This window comes from Lagenorhynchus albirostris, chromosome 1 (assembly GCF_949774975.1).
Source record: "Lagenorhynchus albirostris chromosome 1, mLagAlb1.1, whole genome shotgun sequence".
Lineage (NCBI taxonomy): Eukaryota > Metazoa > Chordata > Mammalia > Artiodactyla > Delphinidae > Lagenorhynchus > Lagenorhynchus albirostris.
Window position 1 is genome coordinate 83,795,564 of NC_083095.1, and position 19,587 is coordinate 83,815,150.

The 19,587-nt window shown below is 41.4% G+C and overlaps 1 protein-coding gene across 2 annotated transcripts in view; it reads left to right on the forward strand.

Moving 5' to 3' along the window:
- Window positions 1-19,587, forward strand: part of EIF2AK4 (eukaryotic translation initiation factor 2 alpha kinase 4) — a 113,481-nt gene that overhangs the window by 81,813 nt on the left and 12,081 nt on the right. For both annotated transcript variants that reach the window (XM_060147043.1, XM_060147045.1), the window contains 11 exons: window positions 1,007-1,082; window positions 1,491-1,612; window positions 4,361-4,410; window positions 5,570-5,738; window positions 6,662-6,778; window positions 8,359-8,424; window positions 11,321-11,491; window positions 11,921-12,055; window positions 15,036-15,143; window positions 15,736-15,864; window positions 17,441-17,527. In XM_060147043.1, coding sequence (XP_060003026.1) covers window positions 1,007-1,082; window positions 1,491-1,612; window positions 4,361-4,410; window positions 5,570-5,738; window positions 6,662-6,778; window positions 8,359-8,424; window positions 11,321-11,491; window positions 11,921-12,055; window positions 15,036-15,143; window positions 15,736-15,864; window positions 17,441-17,527 — 1,230 coding nt within the window. The remainder of the gene's footprint in view (window positions 1-1,006; window positions 1,083-1,490; window positions 1,613-4,360; window positions 4,411-5,569; window positions 5,739-6,661; window positions 6,779-8,358; window positions 8,425-11,320; window positions 11,492-11,920; window positions 12,056-15,035; window positions 15,144-15,735; window positions 15,865-17,440; window positions 17,528-19,587) is intronic.

Consider the following 19,587-nt stretch of genomic DNA (forward strand, 5'->3'; position numbering starts at 1 on the left):
TGAGCCCTGACCCAGCTGCCCAGTGCCAAAAATACCCAGCCAGCTCAGATCCAGATCCGGTAGCCAGTAGCTCCCAGTGCTGGCTGCACGTCAAAGCCACCTGTGAGGCCCTTTGACAATACAGAGGCTCAGGCCTTACATCCGATCTAGTGACTTGGAATCTAAGTGGGAGGCGCTTCAAGAATCTCAGAGCTCCCAGGTGGTTTCTGAAGCCCAGGCAGGTTTAACATTCAACATCTGTGTTCAACCTAACATTCAAATGCCTTCAACATTTTCTTGTTTAAAAACAAAAACGGTCTGAAACAGTATAGCAAAATGTTAAAATTTGATAAAGTTGGGTGAGTGAATAACATATATTTGTTATATTCTCTGTCTCTGTATGCTTAAAATAGAATTTAAAAGAGTAGTAGAGAAAGCAGTGGTAAGGTTTGTGGAAAATCAGTACAGATTTCAGGGGCCAGTTTGTCTTTGCTGGCAATATTAGACATTTGCAGGATTATGGCTGACTTTTTAATTTTGGGGGTTTTTTGCTTATCTATTATTTCTAAATTTTCTATAGTGAAATAGTACTACTTTTATAATACGAAACAAATGAAAAAGACAGTTATTTACAAAATACACAAAGGCCTTGAAGCTTTCAAGAGGCCCACTATGAATTACCTTAGAATATGGGAGGGGGTTTGACGCTGTTAGGTGTTTGACTGCTACAGTATCCCTGAAAGTCCTCGGGGAGAATTGTGTAGTACTATATGACTGGCTCTCTCTGAAAGACATACATCAACGTAAGAGCTTGGACTTTAAACCTAGGCAGCCTTCCTAAAGCAGGACATGTTGCAAGACATGTGGTTTCTTCTCTCCTGAATATGTTCAAAAGGGGAATGACTTGTTGAGACCTCTTTTTGATCTTGGGAATAAGCAATGTAATGCCTACTGCAAGCCACAGAAAAGTATGGTAGGGGATCCCTTTGATTAGGCTTTGATGACATTTTAATTGGTCCTATCTTAGGGCAGCTTCTCCATCCGTACAGCCAAGATACAGCAACACGTGGGTGAAACCATTATCCGCATCTTCAAAAGACATGGTATGTCCTTTTTAAAAAATTATGTGCCTTCTCAAAAGATGTTTTGTTTCCTCATCAGAAAGTACTATGAATGGATTTGGGTGCAACCATATTTTACCTTTTAAATTCAGTTCTAAGTTGTTGACACCTGTGAAATTTAAGCTTATTTTTATAATTCATCTTGCTGAGGAGAAACAAATTTGAATATTACAACCTTGCTGCTAAAATACAGTTGGTTTGTGGAGTCAGAAATAGGACTGAATTAACAAACTTAACCTTAGGTGAGCTTTCTATTTAGAGAATTGAAGATAAACTGCTTTCAGTGGTCCCAGTAGCAGATTACTCAACTGTCAGGTCTGTGTTCATTTTAAGTTGCGTGTGCAAAGAACGAGAACCTGATGATTAGTTATTTTTTCTCATGTGGTGTAGGAGCTGTCCAATTGTGTACCCCACTGCTGCTTCCCCGAAATAGGCAAATATACGAGCACAATGAAGCTGCCTTATTCATGGACCACAGCGGGATGCTGGTGATGCTTCCTTTCGACCTGCGGGTGAGGCTGGGAACACTCTGTTGACAGCGCATGTGCCATGCCTGGTCCCAGGGGTGGCACCTGTATTAAAGGATGACCCCCACCATCCCCCCCCAGGCTTATACTCTTAACGTCACCTTTAGGAAACATAATCTTAAAGGAGTTATCAGGGTGAGAGCATTATGGGAATTTGGTAAACATTTGACCCTGTGTACATCCACCTTAGTGCTTGTGACCCTAGAAACCTGAGCCCTGTATTGCAGGTGCCAGGTCTGCATGTCAGTGTTGAGCTTCGCCAGGTGACCACAGCAGGCTAACCTGGCCAACTTAGACACATAAATGGAGTTTTTTTCTTTATTTATTGGCTAGGTCTTCAGTAACTTTCTAACATGTTAATGTCTAGAACAATTAAATTCTTGTAACAGCAAGCATCTCTGTTAATTATGTGTGAATTTTGCTCATGCTTACTTTCTTATCCCCAGGGTTCCCTTTTGACAGCCATACTCTTACCAGTTGATCACTCACATGGTGTTGGCTGCTAACAAGCCCATCTGTACTGTACATGCATGTAACAGACAAGAGGTTAATACCCCTAATGTACAGAAAGCACTTACAGGTAGAGAGATGAGCAAAGGCTATACCCAGGCAGTTCTCCGAAGAGAAAATGCACAGGGCTGATAAACTTCTAAAGGATGGTCAGCCTCACTAATAAGGAAATGCAAAGCAAAGGTATCTGAACTTCACCCATCAGACTGTTAAAAATATTTAATTGTCCACAGATGACAAGGGTTTAGGAAAATGGGTACTTTCATATGTTGCTGATGGGAATGTAAGTTGCTAAACCTTTAGAAAAATAATCTGAAAGTATTTAATAAAATAAATGCACATACTATACCCTTTAAGCTAGCAATCCCACTTTGAGAGATTTACTTAAAGAAATAACACATCAGTATACTAACATTAAAAGGATGTCCATTGACAGTTTATCATAGTGGTCAAAAACTAAAAACTGCATGTTCATCAATAGGAAAATGGTTGAATAATTTATTATGGAATATTAAGGAGGTAAAAGATCAAAATACATATATATTTAGATAGATCCATATCTATATTTGATCTGTAGAAACGTCCATGGTATATTGTTAGCTGAAAAGAAGTATGTTTCAAAGGAACTCTAATATGATTCCATTTTTATTATATAGAGAAAGAAAAAAGTTTAAAAAAGCACAACTGAGCGTGTGCATAAGGTGCACTGTGTGTTTGCATGTACCCAGTATGTGTGAGGTGAATACATGTTCCCACATGCGTGTGAACAAAGTCACATACCAGTTTGTTTGTATCACCAGAGTGAAGTGTCAAAGACTCGAACTTTTGACTGTATTTCTCTGGAGGGAGGTCTGGAATCAGGGCATTGTCTTTTTTGCATATCTATGTTTTGTTTTATGGTTTAAGAAGAAATTCCTTCCATACCCTCAGATTTAGTTTTTCTTTTATAGTAAGTCAGGTGATTTGGGATTATTTTGAGTGAGAGGTAAGTAGGTAGCGTATCAGACACTTGGGCTCTGTTGAAGAAAGGATAGAAGGGCAAACCTTTACATAGCTATACTTAAAACTGGCTTCTTCTTCTCTAGACATTAGGACACTAAAATGCAGATTTTTAAACATCAGCTCTCTTTCTGTGAGCTGATATATTCAGTCCCCCAAAATAAAAAGTAATTGCCCTTTGAGAATTTGACCCATTGATTAATGATATCCTGTCAGATCTCTTGAGGCAATCTGATAATGGTTTTATAAGTTGTGGTGATTATCAGTGAGTGGTTATTAAGAATTTCTTCTGTAAGATCTACAGGAAAGTCAGGAAATTCACCATAAGAGGTAATACCCGGGCTTCCCTGGTGGCGCAGTGGTTATCTGCCTGCCAATGCAGGGGACACGGATTCAAGCCCTAGTCCAGGAAGATCCCACATGCCTCGGAGCAACTAAGCCCGCGTGCCACAACTACTGAAGCCCACAACTAGAGAAGCCACCGCAATGAGAAGCCTGTGCACTGCAACGAAGAGTAGCCCCTGCTCACCGCAACTAGAGAAAGCCCATGCGCAGCAACAAAGACTCGACTCAGACAAAAATAAATAAATTTATTTAAAAAAAAAAAATAGGTAATACCCATGTTGATTGCATTATTATAAGTGACACTTAAAAAAATTCACAGATAATCAAATAACTTGCACAGACTTTAATTTGGCATAATAAAAAATTTAGCAGAGTGTGTTTAATAGTGATTTTTTCTCAAATTCAAAAACCTAAGAAATGCACAGTGAATAAGGTTGGAGGTACATCCAGCAGTGCGGTCGCCTGCTGACTGACCAACTCAGGAACATCCCAAGGGGTGTGAATGGCAAGCAGTGCACAGCTTTGTGAATATTCTACACACCAGTGAATTGTAAACTTTAGAAGGGAGAACTCTGTGGTGAGTTACAGCTCAAAGCTGTTATTTAAAAAACAAAAGGTAGGGGCTTCCCTGGTGGCACAGTGGTTGAGAGTCCGCCTGCCGATGCAGGGGACAGGGGTTCGTGCCCTGGTCCGGGAAGATCCCACATGCCGCGGAGCAGCTAGGCCCATGAGCCATGGCCGCTGAGTCTGCACGTCCAGAGCCTGTGCTCTGCAACGGGAGAGGCCACAACAGTGAGAGGCCCACGTACCGCGAAAAAAAAAAAAAAAAAAAGGTGGTTGGCACATCTTGATATTGACCTTTGAAACTTTATTTTTCAGGTTCCTTTTGCAAGATACGTGGCAAGAAATAATATCTTGAATTTAAAACGGTAAGAAGCAATGGGGGTTCATTTGGTGGATGTGGGAAAGAAACCAAGGAAGAATGTTTCATCTTCTGTGATCCTTACACAGTAAAGAATTTGGAGTTTAAAGTACTGAGCTTGGAAAATGGTCAAAAAGCCCAGTCCCAGTACCCCTTTCTATGATCAGGACTGGCAGCCTCCCCTTTGAAGGAATGTAGCAGTTGGGTAGGTACCTGAAGCTCCCATAGTCTATTCTGTGCCTTCTAAATGTCCCCAAGTCACATGACTAATTATTTTCACAACCAGTTGCTTGGAAAAACATCTGGCTGTTCTTGATCACAGATGGCCCCTTTTAAAATTTAATTGAAGGGACAAGTGGCCAATGGTCTCTGTGTGAAAACTGCCTACAAAGGTAACTGCATAAAAGCTGCTTCTGGAGAAGTGGAGTAAACCCAGCAGGAATGCTGAACGCCAAGGACCTCCAGGCACTTACTGCTGGGAAAGGTTTGGTGTACATTCAGATACCACAGGAGTCAAACACCAAGAGCTTCATAAATTGGAGCGGTATTCCTGTCAACGAGGCAGCCGACCTTGCAGCTCCTTTCCTAAACAAAATCAAAGCTCTTTACATCCTTTTATTCTCAGTTCCAAGTGAACTATTAATATTCATAGTCCTAAGGTGTGGGGATCACTGTGTAGAAAGCAAACACTTAAGATAAATTTATTTTTGTTTGTAATTTCATCTCTGTTTCAGACATTTAAAAAAAAAAAAATTAAGCCCTGTAGTTTAATAGTGGCAACACTGGGAATTGGAACCTAGATCACAGGCAAGACTATTCTGGGCACATCTATCTTTATGTTTTCCTAATCATACTACTGATTAATTTTTTCACATTTGTTTATTTTATCTTTATCTTGTTTATTTTATCTCTTACACATATTTAATTCCAGTAAGCCAGCAGTCCCCAACCTTTTTGGCACCAGGAACCGGTCTCATAGAAGACAGTTTTTCCACGGACGGGGGTGGGGTGGGTGATGGGGGGGATGGTTCAGGCGCTAATGTGAGCAACGGGGAGCAGCAGATGAAGCTTCGCTCACTCACCCGCCGCTCACCTCCTGCTGTGCCACCCGGCTGGGGACCCCTGCAGTAAGCAATGACCTTAGAAACGCGGATTTTTCTCTCCAGGTACTGCATAGAACGCGTGTTCAGACCTCGCAAATTAGACCGATTTCATCCCAAAGAACTTCTGGAATGTGCGTTTGATATCGTCACCTCTACCACCAACAGCTCTCTGCCCACCGCTGAAATCATCTACACCATCTATGAAATCATCCAGGAGTTTCCAGCACTTCAGGTTCCTTCCCGTATCCTAACATCCCAAGGTTATCCCGCTAGATAGAGTCCTCTGCCGAGTGCCTTGGGAAAGCCACGAACTGCTCCTCAGATGGTGCTGGTGGTGAATCACATTGTTACTCAAGTCCCCGGGAAAGTCTGATGTAGCTTTTGAGACTTGTCTCAAGCTCTTACCTCTGCCTTGACCAGAACGGGTTTTGTTTTTGTCTCTTTGGTTGGGGGGAGGGTGTTGTTTCTCCATGCATTCTTCCAAAATTTGAGGAATTAGCCTAAGATTCCTAGGATGCTTTGAGCATGTTGAGAACCCTCAGCTCCCTCCTACACCCAGGCTCTTAACAACCATTCACTTTGCATAGTCTCTGTGGACTACCCAGCCAGTGGAGGCTGCTGTGAGCACAGTGGTGGCTCTCCTCCGCCTTTCCTCTGCATCCCACACACACGCCCTGTTCACCCCACCACAGTGAACACCCGTCAGTCACGGTGTGCCCCTGTCCAGAAGGACCTCTCTATCCAGCTGCGGGTGGGGCCCTTTCTCCCACTGCATCTGGCTCAGCACACGACTCGCTACCCTGCAGATGCTCACTGATTGACTTGTGTGCTTATATTCCACCAGCCGGGCTTATAGGTCAGTCACTATTGAACCAGGTCCTCTCCCTCTTTGATATCTGTGTCGGCTCGCTCAGGCTTTTAAACATAGCTGGAGACCAAAGTATTTCTGATGCGTATAATAAAGTATTAAATTATATTATACTCTGACCACAATAGTGCAAGAAGAATGTATATGAAAAAGTAAACTAGAAGGCAATATGCTAAAATTCAGTCCTTCCGTTGTGTCAGGTTGGTAAATTGGTGATAAAATTCTAGATTTGGTCATGTGCGTGTATTGCTTTTATAATGACGATAATAATAATTCCTCTATCCTAGGAAAGAAACTACAGTATTTACTTGAACCATACCATGTTACTGAAAGCAATACTCTTACACTGTGGGATCCCAGAAGATAAACTCAATCAAGTCTATGTTATTCTGTATGATGCTGTGGTAAGCATTTAATTACTTTGAGTTGATATTGAAGGATAATAATAATAGTTCATGGGTATTTTCTTAGTGATGTAGCCATGAAACTGAATTGGAACTTTTATCTCCTTCCCTTATTGCTCTAAGGTAAAAGAACCGATTGGCTTTGATTCAGTGAACAATTAACAAGTGTTGGTTGAGCTTTTATTCTGTACTAAGCCTTGTGCTACTAGTGACCTCTAGGGTGTTTTTTTAAGGGTAACTTCTGAAGATTGAATTGTCTTATTTAATTTAAAATATAATAGAGTTCTTCACTAACCTACTTCTTGAGGCAAAATAATCACTGAGTAGTTGGTCCTGATACTTGCCAGTAATAATTTTTAAAAAGAGTTAACCATTATTGAACATATGCCATGCTCAATATTTATGTGCCAAGCATTGTTCTAAGCCCTTTACATGGATTAACTCGCTCTAATCTCACAAGCACTGTTACTGTCTTTAGAGAGACCAAGAAAGGGAAGTGTTAGTTTTGAGAGTAAAAGAGAGTAAAAGACTTATGCCCTGCCCTTATTTCTTCTGTCTGAGCTGTCTGAGCTTATCAGTAAAGTCATTTATAGACTTGGATTGGTTGAACTGGAGGAGACTGGTTTAGACCTCTCTTGGGGCCTCATTTATCACCTCCTTCCTATGGGACTAGGGCAGCATCACCTCCTGTTACTCTTGCTCATTTAGCCACATCACAGTGTTCGTTACTCTCTAGTATGTGTGCAAAGCCTGGAGGGGAAACGGTGAAAAGCTTAAATAGTATTATATATTACGGCGCCAGGATGGAATTGAATCCTTCTTATCTTTTCTAATTTCTTTTCATGTCAAATATTATTTATTATTATCCTATTTATTCTAAAGTAAGAACATCCAGGAGATTCAATAGCTAACAGTGCCAGACAGCCTATGCTTAAGGAAGGACGAGCAGGGGAAGTCCATAACGGCTTACTGTTTTCTGTACACTAAAAAGCTCAACTCGCTTTTCTTTTGTCTGCCAGGGACACATCAAGGGCCCTAACTTTACTGTTTGCTTCTTTGTGGTTCTTTTCTCCTCCCAAAGTGCTGCTGCTGTTTGGCAGGGACAGATACAACATAGTGTCAGAGAGACGCTGGCGGAAACCCCCGGGGATGGTGCAGAGGGCTTCCCATCACTCTTGTTCGTATCCTACAGCCTGCCTGCCAGCGTGGGATGGCGCTCAGAGCCTGTCCACACATGGCTTTCATTAGGGGATGTGGATCAGTTGACTCCCTCCCAGCCCAACATAAGCACCCTGGTTAAGCCTGTCCACCTCTGAGTCACCTCACCATTCAGCAAGTGCAGCTCTCCCCTTATTAATTCTTTTATGTCAGGGGTATTCACATTTTAAAACAATGGTAGTTATAGTTTATGTGAATTGTGGAGGGAAAAAACGTTTTTTAATCAGAGTTAATCCATCTTTCATGATGAGGAGCCGTTTGTCCAAAATGAAGGGTACACCTGTCAGAATTAGCCTGGAAATTGTATCTTGTTCAGGGTCAAATTTGGTGACTCTCATTGTTACCTTTTTCTGCCCCATTAGACTGAAAAGCTGACGAGGAGAGAAGTGGAAGCTAAATTTTGTAATCTGTCTTTGTCATCGAATAGTGTAAGTACATTTTAGCAATGTGATTACAGCTCTCTCTGTAATTTTGTGGTACCAGAAAATGCCACCAAATTCTCGCCACAGTAAGGCAGCAGTGCCCCCAGCTGCCTCAGATAGTTTTCCCCTTGAGTGTTGATAGGTGCCATGGCAACGTCTGGGATTAGGGGAAGAGAAGCCAGTGTCATGATCAAAGAATGCCTCTCCATGCTGCCTCTTAATGTGCTGTAATCCCCCTGCTTCTCCCTGATCACCAGATCCTTCTTTCTCACGCCCCTCGTGAAGGCTGTGCTTGGTGGGGCCTCCTGCTGAGGAGACCTCATACCGCTTGGCCTCTTCTGAAACAGATGCTTCAGGACTAGTTTGAGGCACAGAGCTCTGCAAAGTCATTTGGCTGTCCACCTCCCATGCTTCCCCCCCTGCCCCCTGGTCTTCTAACACCTCAGAGCTGCATTAAAGCTCTTGCTTTTCTGGGCATTTCCTACTCCCAGAATCGTTCATTTGCTTGCATTGGCAATGAGGAAAGTCTCATGGGGTAAACAGGTTTGTCATTTCTCTCTGTAGGCATCAGGTTGGGCCCAGATGTTTGACACAGTCACCCACACTTAACTCAGTCCCTGAAAAGCAAAAGACAACAGAGATTTCTTACATTTTCCTGAATATTTATATAAGAGAAGATTTTTCTTTTTTTTTTTTTTTTTTGCTTTCCCAGAACCCTTCTAGACCTTGGTCTGACACTCAATTACATAATCCTGTGGTGATGAGCAAAATTCACTTATGGGATAGATTAAAATATGATCGTACGGGGACTTCCCTGGTGGTCCAGTGGTTAGGACTTCGCCTTCCAATGCAGGGGCGGGGGGTGGGTGCTGGTTCGATCCCTGGTCGGGGAGCTAGGGTCCCACATGGCTTGTGGCCAAAAAACCAAAAACATAAAACAGAAGCAATATTGTAACAAATTCAATAAAGACTTAAAAATATATATATATACATGATCGTACGCAGGCCAGGCAGAGTCATTCAGATTTTGGGATACCTACAGTGTGTCAGGCACAGTGCTAGGGATATAAAGAGGAGTCAGTTGAAGAGTCCACAGACTGCTTTCAACTTCTTCATTCATATTGGCCTTTAAAAGCCATGAGGGGACCCATTCAGCATGTTTCTACCCTCAGCTCTTTAAAACAACTTTCACAGGCACCGTGGTTTAAAGAAATCACTCAGATAGTTTGCAGGTTGGGAAAGTAAACCAGATACATACCACTAGGAGCTCTAGAAATTAAACCAGATTACATTTTAAATGTTAAATATTAGAGGAGATCTTAACAATTACAAAGTGACCCAAAGGCATACTTTTCTAATATGAAGAAAAGTATTTTCATAATACCCTAGATGTGTACACAGCACATAGCCTGGGCAGAAATAGTCCTGTGTATAAATGACACAAAGGATCTGCCCAAGAAACTGCCCAGTTCAGTGACTCCTTGCCCAACCAAAGGTTCAAGCCCGAAAGGTTCTTTGAACTAATGTCACATTTCAAAATATTTCACACTTGCTCATGATAGCTGCCTTGGTTGCTAAAATGTCAGCTTCTTTGCTTTTTGCTAAATCTCTACCCACTAGTCATTTGATATTAAGCATTAATTTGAAGTTGTGTGTTTGATTAGTTCAAAATGGAAAAATTAGTATCTAATATAGGCATTTGGTACTTTCATTATTTTAAAAGGGAACTCTAAGGATACTAGAAAAGGGAGGAAAAATATTGCAGGAGAGTTTCAAATATCTGGCCCAGTCTTTGCATTTTACAGATGAGGCAGCTAAGGTCCAAAGAGATACGTGACTTATCCCAAGCCACATGGAGTTAGTTGATGACAGGGTGAGAACCAAAATCTGGGGGTGTTAACTCCAGTGCTTCTGGTAGTTTATTAATGGGGTGATATAATGTTAAAATTTATTGAGAAGAAACAATTTTTTATTAAGAAGAAAAAATAATTTAAAATCAAAGATGTAATTTTAAAATTAAAAATTTTTATCTTTAATATAGTAAAGAAATTATAGATTTTAACACTTATGAATTTTTTTTAAATACAAGTGATTTATGATTATTAAACAAAGTCTTCATTCAGCTCTTTGGTTCCACGTGCCAACATACAGATGAACTAGGTTCTGCCTGCCTGTAGTCTCAAAGTAGCTATAATTTCGTTTCTTAGTTTCCACTTTAGCCCCTGGGATTCTTTTTTTCTGGTTTTATGATCATAGTTATTTCCTCTTTCACCTGCTGTGCGCCAGGGTCATTATTAGCCACTGTCCCCTCCTGGGGAAGACGAGGAGTACAGCTGGTGAGAGCTGGGATCTGGGTTGAGCTCTGAGCCAGAGAGATGGAAGAATCGGGGGCTGCCTCTAGGAGATAGTATCCAAACTGCATCTCAAGGCTACAAATAGGAGCTGTTCAAAGCGAGGACAGGGAATTCCTGGCTAATTCAGTGTAGTATTAGAACGAGTCAGACTTTGCCTTCCTGTCCCCCATTGACGTGCCTGTAGTAATGGAAATTCACGAGCATGAGGAAGGCAAAGAGGAGCAATACTGGCCTAAAAATATATAATGGAGGATCTGCTAGTACCAGGGTCTGCTCTGCTGGGGTCAGCATTTGCTGTAAGTGTGTGTGACTAAAAATTAACTCTGAGTAGGTACCTAAAGCACTTCTGCAAGGTGCTTTAGAGTTTTGGAAAAGGATAATCCTTAGTCGGGATTGTGGGAAAGATTAAAATTACCCTTGACCACAAAATCCACCCTTTCGGAGGTACAAAAGCTCTGCCATGCTCCCCTGTGTGTAGGAAACACACTGCAAAGTGAGTCTTTCTTGCCGTGGATTTTGGAAGCTAACTGTGCCTCTTTGCTTTCCAGCTGTGTCGACTCTACAAATTTATTGAGCAGAAGGGAGAGCTGCAAGATCTGACACCAACAATAAATTCATTAATAAAACAGAAAACGGGTGTTGCCCAGTTGGTGCAGTATGGCTTAAAAGATCTAGAGGAGGTTGTGGGACTGTTGAAGAAACTTGGCATAAAGTTACAGGTTTGGCAACTGTTTGATTCTGGCAGCACAGATTTGTAGCATTAATAATAGCACAAGGAGGAAATGGGTTTTATTTTGTAACTGCTAGTAAGTTTTATTTTTCCAGAAGAACGCTGCTTTCTACATTTTGGAACATTTGATATCTAGTAACAATTTTGGCTTAAATCAATTTCTTTGCAAGCATCACAATTCCTATTGTGCAGCAGTCCTTATTATGTCAGCCTCAGAGAAGTGGTTATTCTTGAAGAGAACAGAGCTTCTCTTACTTGGCAGGCTGTAGTTTAAACAGACCGCGTGCCAGATCTCACTGAATATTTTGTTTATACTAAGTAGATTGTTCTGATGCTGATGATGGAAAACGGTGTCTTCAGCATTGCACATTCTAAATCTCGAGCCCTTGACACGTTTGTATGGCATTTCCCTTGGCAGGTCTTGATCAATTTGGGCTTGGTTTACAAAGTGCAACAGCACAGCGGAATCATCTTCCAGTTTGTGGCGTTCATCAGACGGAGGCAAAGGGCTATATCTGAAATCCTTGCAGCTGGTGGCAGATATGACCTGCTGGTGAGGGCTGGCCCTGTGTTTGTTGATGTGTTCTGACTTGATTTCATTTCTTCCTCGACTCGTTATTTTGAAATTTTTCAAAACTACAGAAAAATTGAACCACTGGTATAATTGAGCACCTATACATATTTCACCTAGGAGTAGAAATGTCTTGTGAACTACATTTGTAATGTTTTCAACTTTCATTTAAATAACTATAGGTTTACAGAATGTTGCAAAGATAGTACAGAGAGGTCTTGTATATATTTCACCCAGTTGCTTCCAAAAAGCTGGCATAACTATAATAAAATACCAAACCCAGGAAGTGGACATCCATACACTGTATGTGTCTAATTCTGTGCCATTTTTATCACATGTATAGATTCCCATAACTACCACCACAACTAAGATACAGTACAAATGGAATATAGAACCTTACCTCCGTGTCCCTTACCCCATCCCCCATTTATAATTGTCTTAAATATTTCCTCAGCATACATTGAGGTCCACATCAGACAGTGTTGCGCTTTTTGCTTCCAATGTCAAACTCTGAGGAACTCAAGAAAGTCTGCTGTATTTACCCAAAATTTGGGGGTTCTGATGAGAAATCTGCTGTTATTTGAATTATTTTTCCCGTATAGGAAAGATGATTCTCACTCGATGCTTTTAAGATTTTTTTTTTGGTCTGTCTTTAGTTTGAAGTTTAATTATGATGTATCTTGGCATGACTTTCTTTGGATTTGTCTTGTTTTGGATTTTCTCAGGTCCTTGAATCTATAGGTTTGTCTTTTGCTAATGTGGGTCCCCCACCAAGCCCCAGCAGGTATCAGAGAAGGCTAAATGGGGAGCCAGGATTTTCATATCTGCCTGGGGGCAGTGCCCCCCACGCCCCCACCAGCAGAGTCAGTGGAGGCCAGGATCCCCGACTTCCACCCACACCCAAGCAGTAACAAGGTCCCCCCCCCTGCTGGGGCGGTGCCAGAGGAGGCTGAGTGGGAAGCTGAAACCTTCACCACTATCCAGCATAGTATCAGAGGAGGAGTGTTTCAGGCATTATTTCTTCTACAGTGTTCTCAGCTTTACCTTCTTTTTTCTCTCCTTCTAGGACACTGATGACACAAATGTTATGCTCCTGTGGTTCTGGGACATTCTGCTTTACAGTCTGTTTTCTCTGTTGTTTAGATTGATTTTTATCTTCAATTTCTCTATTTCCACTGTTACCTCCGTTTATGCTATTGGGCCAATCCAGTGAATTTTTTGTCTTCTGCTTCTTTGCTGAGACCTTCCGTTGTTTTTATTTGTTTCGAGCCTATTTATAATGCTTGTTGTAGCATTTTTATGCTGGGTGCTTTAAAATCCTTGCCAGATAATTCCAACATCTATGTCATCTTGTTAGTGCCTGTTGATTTTCTGATTCACTTTGAGATCCTGGTTCCTGTTGTGATACGTGATTTTCAGTTGTATTCCGGACATTTTGAGTCTTACGTTATGAGATTGTGGAACTTCCCTACATCTTCTGGTTTAGGAGGGCCTCCTCTGATACTGTACCGGGGGGGGCGGGGTAGGGGAGGGGGTGGCATTTTGCTGCTGTCGGTTGGGGGTGAAGATCCAGGTTTCTCACTCGGCCTCCCTCTACATCCGGAGCGTGGGACGGGTGCCTTGTTACCGCTTCACACACACCTCCACTGAGAGTATAGTGGAGGGGTGGGGGCATGGGGGAGCTGGCAGGTGGCCTTGTTACTGCTGGATAGTGGTGAAGGTTCCAGCTTCCCACTCAGCCTCCTCCGGCACTGCCCCAGAGGGGAGGAGGGCCTGGTTACTTCTTGGGTGTGGGTGGAAGTCGGGGATCCTAGGGGTCCTGGTCTCCACTGACACCGCTGGGGGAAGCATTACTCTCAGGCGGATACGAAAGCCCTGGCTCCCCATTTAGTTTTCTCAGACGCCGCCCTGCTGGGACTTGGCGGGGGCCTCCTTACATCTGGGAAAGGGTGAACGTGTTGGCCCACACTCAGCCTTTGTGAGTGGGAGTGTCTGTGCTTTTTCTGTGATGTTTGACTGGAGCAGGGCAGATCTTTTCTAAAAGTTTTCTGTCTTGCTGGGTTGCCCCTTTCTTGGTCTTTTGACCAGAGACAGCAGCTTTGCCTTGGGGCTCTCTTGTTTGTTCTCCTCGGCCTTTCTGGGTTGATAGTTTCTCCAGCACCCAGTCCAGAGTATATGAGGCAAAAACCAAACCCAGGGAACTCACCACATGTCGTTCCTCAGATCCCATGGTCGGTCCCTGGTCAGCCTGCCATCTTCTCTCCACTTTCAGAGTTGTCTTATGTTTGTTTTATATGTAATGTCCAGGGGCTTTAGCTTAGCAGGAGGAATAGGGAGAAATGTACCTACCCATCTTGGTCTAGAACCTATGTATGCAACTTTAAATTGTCTAGTAACATAAAGTAAGTAAAAAGAAAAAGGTGGAATTAATTGTAATAATATATTTTATTTAACCCAATATATCCAAAATAGTATGTAAGCATGTAATCAAAATTTTTTTAATTATTAAGGAGTTAATTTTACATTTTTTTCTACATCTTTATAATTAGCATTTATTTAACCCAGTATACCCGGAATACTATTTCAATGTATAATCAAACATTTAAAAATTATTAAGGAGCTAATTTACATTCTTTTCCATTCTGAGTCTTTGCAACCAGTGTGTTTTATATATACAGCACATGTGAATTCAGATTAGACATTTCAAATGCTCAAGCCCCATGTGGTTAGTGGCTGCCAGATTGAACAGTGCAGAGCTAGATGCAACATTCATCAACATTCACGAAGTGACATGTGTGCTTGCTCTTCTCTCTTGCTACACACACACACACACACACACACACACACACTTTATTTTGTTGAACCCTTTGATAAGTTGCTGTTAGAGTGCAAATCATTGCTTTTCCTATAATCACACTTTCGTCTCCATTTCATAAGCAGAGCTGTGTGTCTCTCTCCACAGATTCCCCTGTTTAGAGGACCACAGGCTCTGGGGCCGGTTCCTACTGCTATTGGGGTCAGCATAGCCATAGACAAGATAACTGCTGCTGTCCTCAACATGGAAGAACCTGTAAGTTCCAACTTTGCTTCCCAGTATGCTTTGAGATGTCTTTCATTTTGTAGTCATACACATGGAGCCTCAGATGTGGTAGCTATAGACTGAGGTTTTGGGAGATTACCTTTGCCGTGCGTGAGAGACAAGCCTAAGTCTTGGTGTGAGTACTTAGCCTCTGCTTTTAGCTGGGGGACCTTAGTCCACTAGCCTTACTCTCCTCCTCTGTAATATGCTATGTAAATGTGAGATATTACACTTGTTAGCAGACTCACATCAAAGCCCTTTGTTCATAAATACTGCTGTACTCTACAAAGCTAGAAATGGTTTTTTCCCTATGTTTCAGGCAAGATTAGTTTTCCCAGAGAAAAAGAATGTCTTTCTGATGACTTAGAAATAATTTCAACTACTCTATCTTAAAAGACTAATATAAAAGTTTTTTGACTGTGTCTTTTTTTTTAACCATGTCATTTGAAGCGAAGACTTTTGCATTTATGTCACTGTACACAATTTTAAGATGCCTGTTTTCACATGAGCGCTGCCTCCTTGGCCTCACATATATGCCCACAGTCTCCCTCCTCTAAATGTAATCACTCTGTTTCTGATACAGGTTACAGTAAGCTCTTGTGACCTCCTCGTTGTAAGTGTTGGCCAGATGTCCATGTCCAGGGCCATCAACCTAACCCAGAAACTCTGGTCAGCGGGAATCACAGCAGAAATCATGTATGACTGGTCACAGGTAATGAGACAAAAAGCACCTGTGAGTGGAGTGCACAGAGTCGTGGCTTCAATAGCAAATCATCCTCTACGGCTTTAGTTTCTGCCAAACTCTTCATCTCTGTGGATTCAGTTGCTTCCTCTATGAGTTTCTGATTGTTGCCGTAACAAATTACCATAAACTTAGTGGTCTAAAACAACACTTATTTATTATCTTACGTTTCTGGAATTCAGAAGGCTGAAATCAGTTTCACTGGGTTAAAATCAAGGAGTCTGATAAGGCTGGTTCCTCCTGAAGACATTAGGAGCAGAATCCACTTCCTTGCCTTTTCCAGCTCCTAGAAGCCTCCTGCATTCCTGCTCATGGCCCCTTCCTCCATCTTCAAACTCAGCAGGGTAGCATCTTCTTTCCTCTCTACGCTATGCTTCTGTCCTTCCATCTCTAACTGATCCTCCTGTCTCCCTTTTACCAGGACCCTTGTGATTATACTGGGCTCATCCAGATAACCCAGGATAATCTCCCCATCTCAAGGTCTTTAACTTTATTCAATCTGCAAAGTCCCTTTTACCATATAAGGTAACATAGTCACAGGTTCCCAGGGATTAGGATGGGGACATCTTTATGGGGCCATTATCCAGCCTAGCACACTTCCCAAAGGCATTCTGTGTTTAGTGTGTTTGTAGCTTTATATCTTCAGACCTCCCACAGCAGGCCTAACACTTGCTCTGGGTTCCACACCCAGAGTGAGGAAAATGGCACCACTGAGCACCTGCCTACCCTTTAGAAAGGGGGGCCTTTCGACAACTAACTTCTGTACAAGCAGATCACAGAAGGGGCTGCACTTCCAGGTGGTCCCCCGAGTTGTACACACGTTCAGCCACACTCGTGGTGCCCCAGAGAGTGAAGAGATGCCCAGGGAAACAGAACCCCACCCTCCCACCTGCTTCTTCCACATTACCTGCCAAGAGCTGCTGCTGTCCATTTTTGTGTGTGTTACGTAGAAATTGATATCAGAAGTATGCTGAGCAATAAATTGTAGTCATTTGACAAAACAGTGTCCTGTGCCATTTGTTTACTTGTTTCGTAAATTGTTAGAGAAGTGTTCTGTCCTAAAGTAAAATTATAAGTTCAGTAACGGTGACTTCAGCCCTGCACAGGGGCATCCCCTGCAGGCTTCTCTGCTCTGATGCTTCTTTGCTTTATGCTTCAGTTCTGCTTTTCACCTTCTACTGTTTCTTTTGTTGCCTTTGCTTTCCCCAAAGGCCTTTTCACTCTGCATGTGTGTGTGTGTGTGTGTGTGCGTGTGTGTAATTTTTGGCACCTTCTATCAAGATGTGAAGCTTCTGAAAACCTCTTACTGTGTCCTGACCACATTGAATCGCATGGCCCCTTAGAACAATAGTGAAAGCAAGGAAAGCAAAGGAAGTCTTATTCCTCCTTTGAATTCTGTACTCTTCTTGCTTAATATTTAAATATTTATATAAACCCTGAAATCAGCATGTTTAGTTATTCACTTTGAGAATCCACTGAACACAGTGTTTTCATTCTCGTTAATTACTTGAAGCTGTTCCAGCTGCTCTGTGCTTATTTGTTTCAGTCCCAAGAGGAGTTACAAGAGTACTGCAGACATCATGAAATCACCTATGTGGCCCTTGTCTCCGATAAAGAAGGAAACCATGTCAAGGTAAAGACCAGAGGAAATCTTTCACAATTCAACAGTCAGATTTCCCAAACAGTATTAACCGTGGAGCACCCAACCTTCCCACTGAGGTCCTGCCCTTAGTTGTGGGGTGGAAATACATTATTTCATTCTCCTTTTGAATTGCTAGGCCTGTTTTTGGAGAAAGTGTATAAAATAAGGAAGAGAGAATCTGAATCTAAACACTTTTCTTTGAACTCAAAAAAATATAAAAATTGAAACACTATGGCTAGTTTTTTTCCCTACTTTTTTCCCCTTGTTCCCTTTGACCATCTAAGAAAATAATAACTATAGCTGATACCTGCTGGTTGGCATATCCTCTGGCTACTTCCTAACCAATTCTACTATGTTGTATTTAACTAAAAATGCTCATCCCACTACTGGGCATATACCCTGAGAAAACCATAATTCAAAAAGAGTCATGTACCCCAATGTTCATTGCAGCACTATTTACAATAGCCAGGACATGGAAACAACCTAAGTGTCCATTGACAGATGAACGGATAAAAAAGATGTGGCACATATATACAATGGAATATTACTCAGCCATAAAAAGAAACGAAATTGAGTTATTTGTAGTGAGGTGGATGGACCTAGAGTCTGTCATACAGAGGAAAGTAAGTCAGAAAGAGAAAAACAGATACCGTGTGCTAACACATATATATGGAATCTAAGAAAAAAAAAAAAGAGGCTCTGACGAATCTAGGGGCAGGACAGGAATAAAGACGCAGACGTAGAGAATGGACTTGAGGACACAGGGAGGGGGAAGGGTAAGCTGGGACGAAATGAGAGAGTAGCACTGACATATATACACTATCAAATGTAAAACAGAAAGCTAGTGGGAAGCAGCCGCGTCGCACAGGGAGGTCAGCTCAGTGCTTTGCGACCACCTAGAGGGGTGGGATAGGGAGGGTGGGAGGGAGATGCAAAAGGGAGGGGATATGGGGATATATGTATACATATAGCTGATTCACTTTGTTGTACAGCAGAAACTAACACACCATTGTAAAGCAATTATACTCCAATAAAGATGTTAAAAAAATATATACCCAACCAAAAATAAATAAATAAAAATGTTCATAAATATATCACCTCATAACCTTTATTTCTATTTTTAAAGGGAAAAAAATCAACATATTTTCCCCTTGTTTTTCTCCAATAACATCTTTGTCTGGTTTTTATAGCAGAGTGATGTTGGCTTCATAAATTAGTAGGATCTTCTGTTCTCTGGATAACTTTGTGTAGAATCGGTATTATTTCATCCTCAAATCTTTGGTAGAGTTCCTCAAATATTTGGTAAAACCACAGGGGCCTAGATAAAGAGCTATCAGATTGCCTCTTTCTCCTTAAATGAGTTTTGGTAGTTTGTATCTTTCTCAGAATGTTTCCATTTCACCTAAGTTTTCAGATATTCCCTTTCACTATCTGTAGGATCTATAGTGATATCCCCTCTTTCATTCCTGATATTGGTAATTTATGTCTTCCCTTTTTCTCCCCTGATCACTCTGGCTAGAGATTTATCAATTTTGTCTTTTCAGAAAACTAGCTTTTGATGTCATTGATTTTTCTCTATTTTTTGTTCATTCGTTTCCTATTTTATTGATTTCCATTGTTTTTTTTTTCTTCAATCTGCTAAATTTGGATTTAGAGACAGTCCCTAACTGAAGTTTGCTTTGTATCCACTCTGACAATCCCTGCCTTTTAATTGAAGTGGTTACACCATTAATATGAGGTGCAGTTATTGAAATGGTTGGGTTTAAATCTACCATTTTACTATTTGTTTACTGTTTGTTCCAACTGTTCTTTTTTTCCATTTTTTTCTTTTCATGCCTTCTTTTTAGATTGAATAGCGTTTATTCCATTTTATCTCTACTATTGGTTTACTAACTATAACTCTTATTTTTGGTGGGATTCTTTTTAGAAACTTCTCTAGAGTTTATAGTATATGTCTTTAACATATTACATTCTACCTTCAAAAATATTATATGCCTTCATATATTGTTGTAAGAACCTTAAAACAATATTTCCATTTCCCCTCTATCATC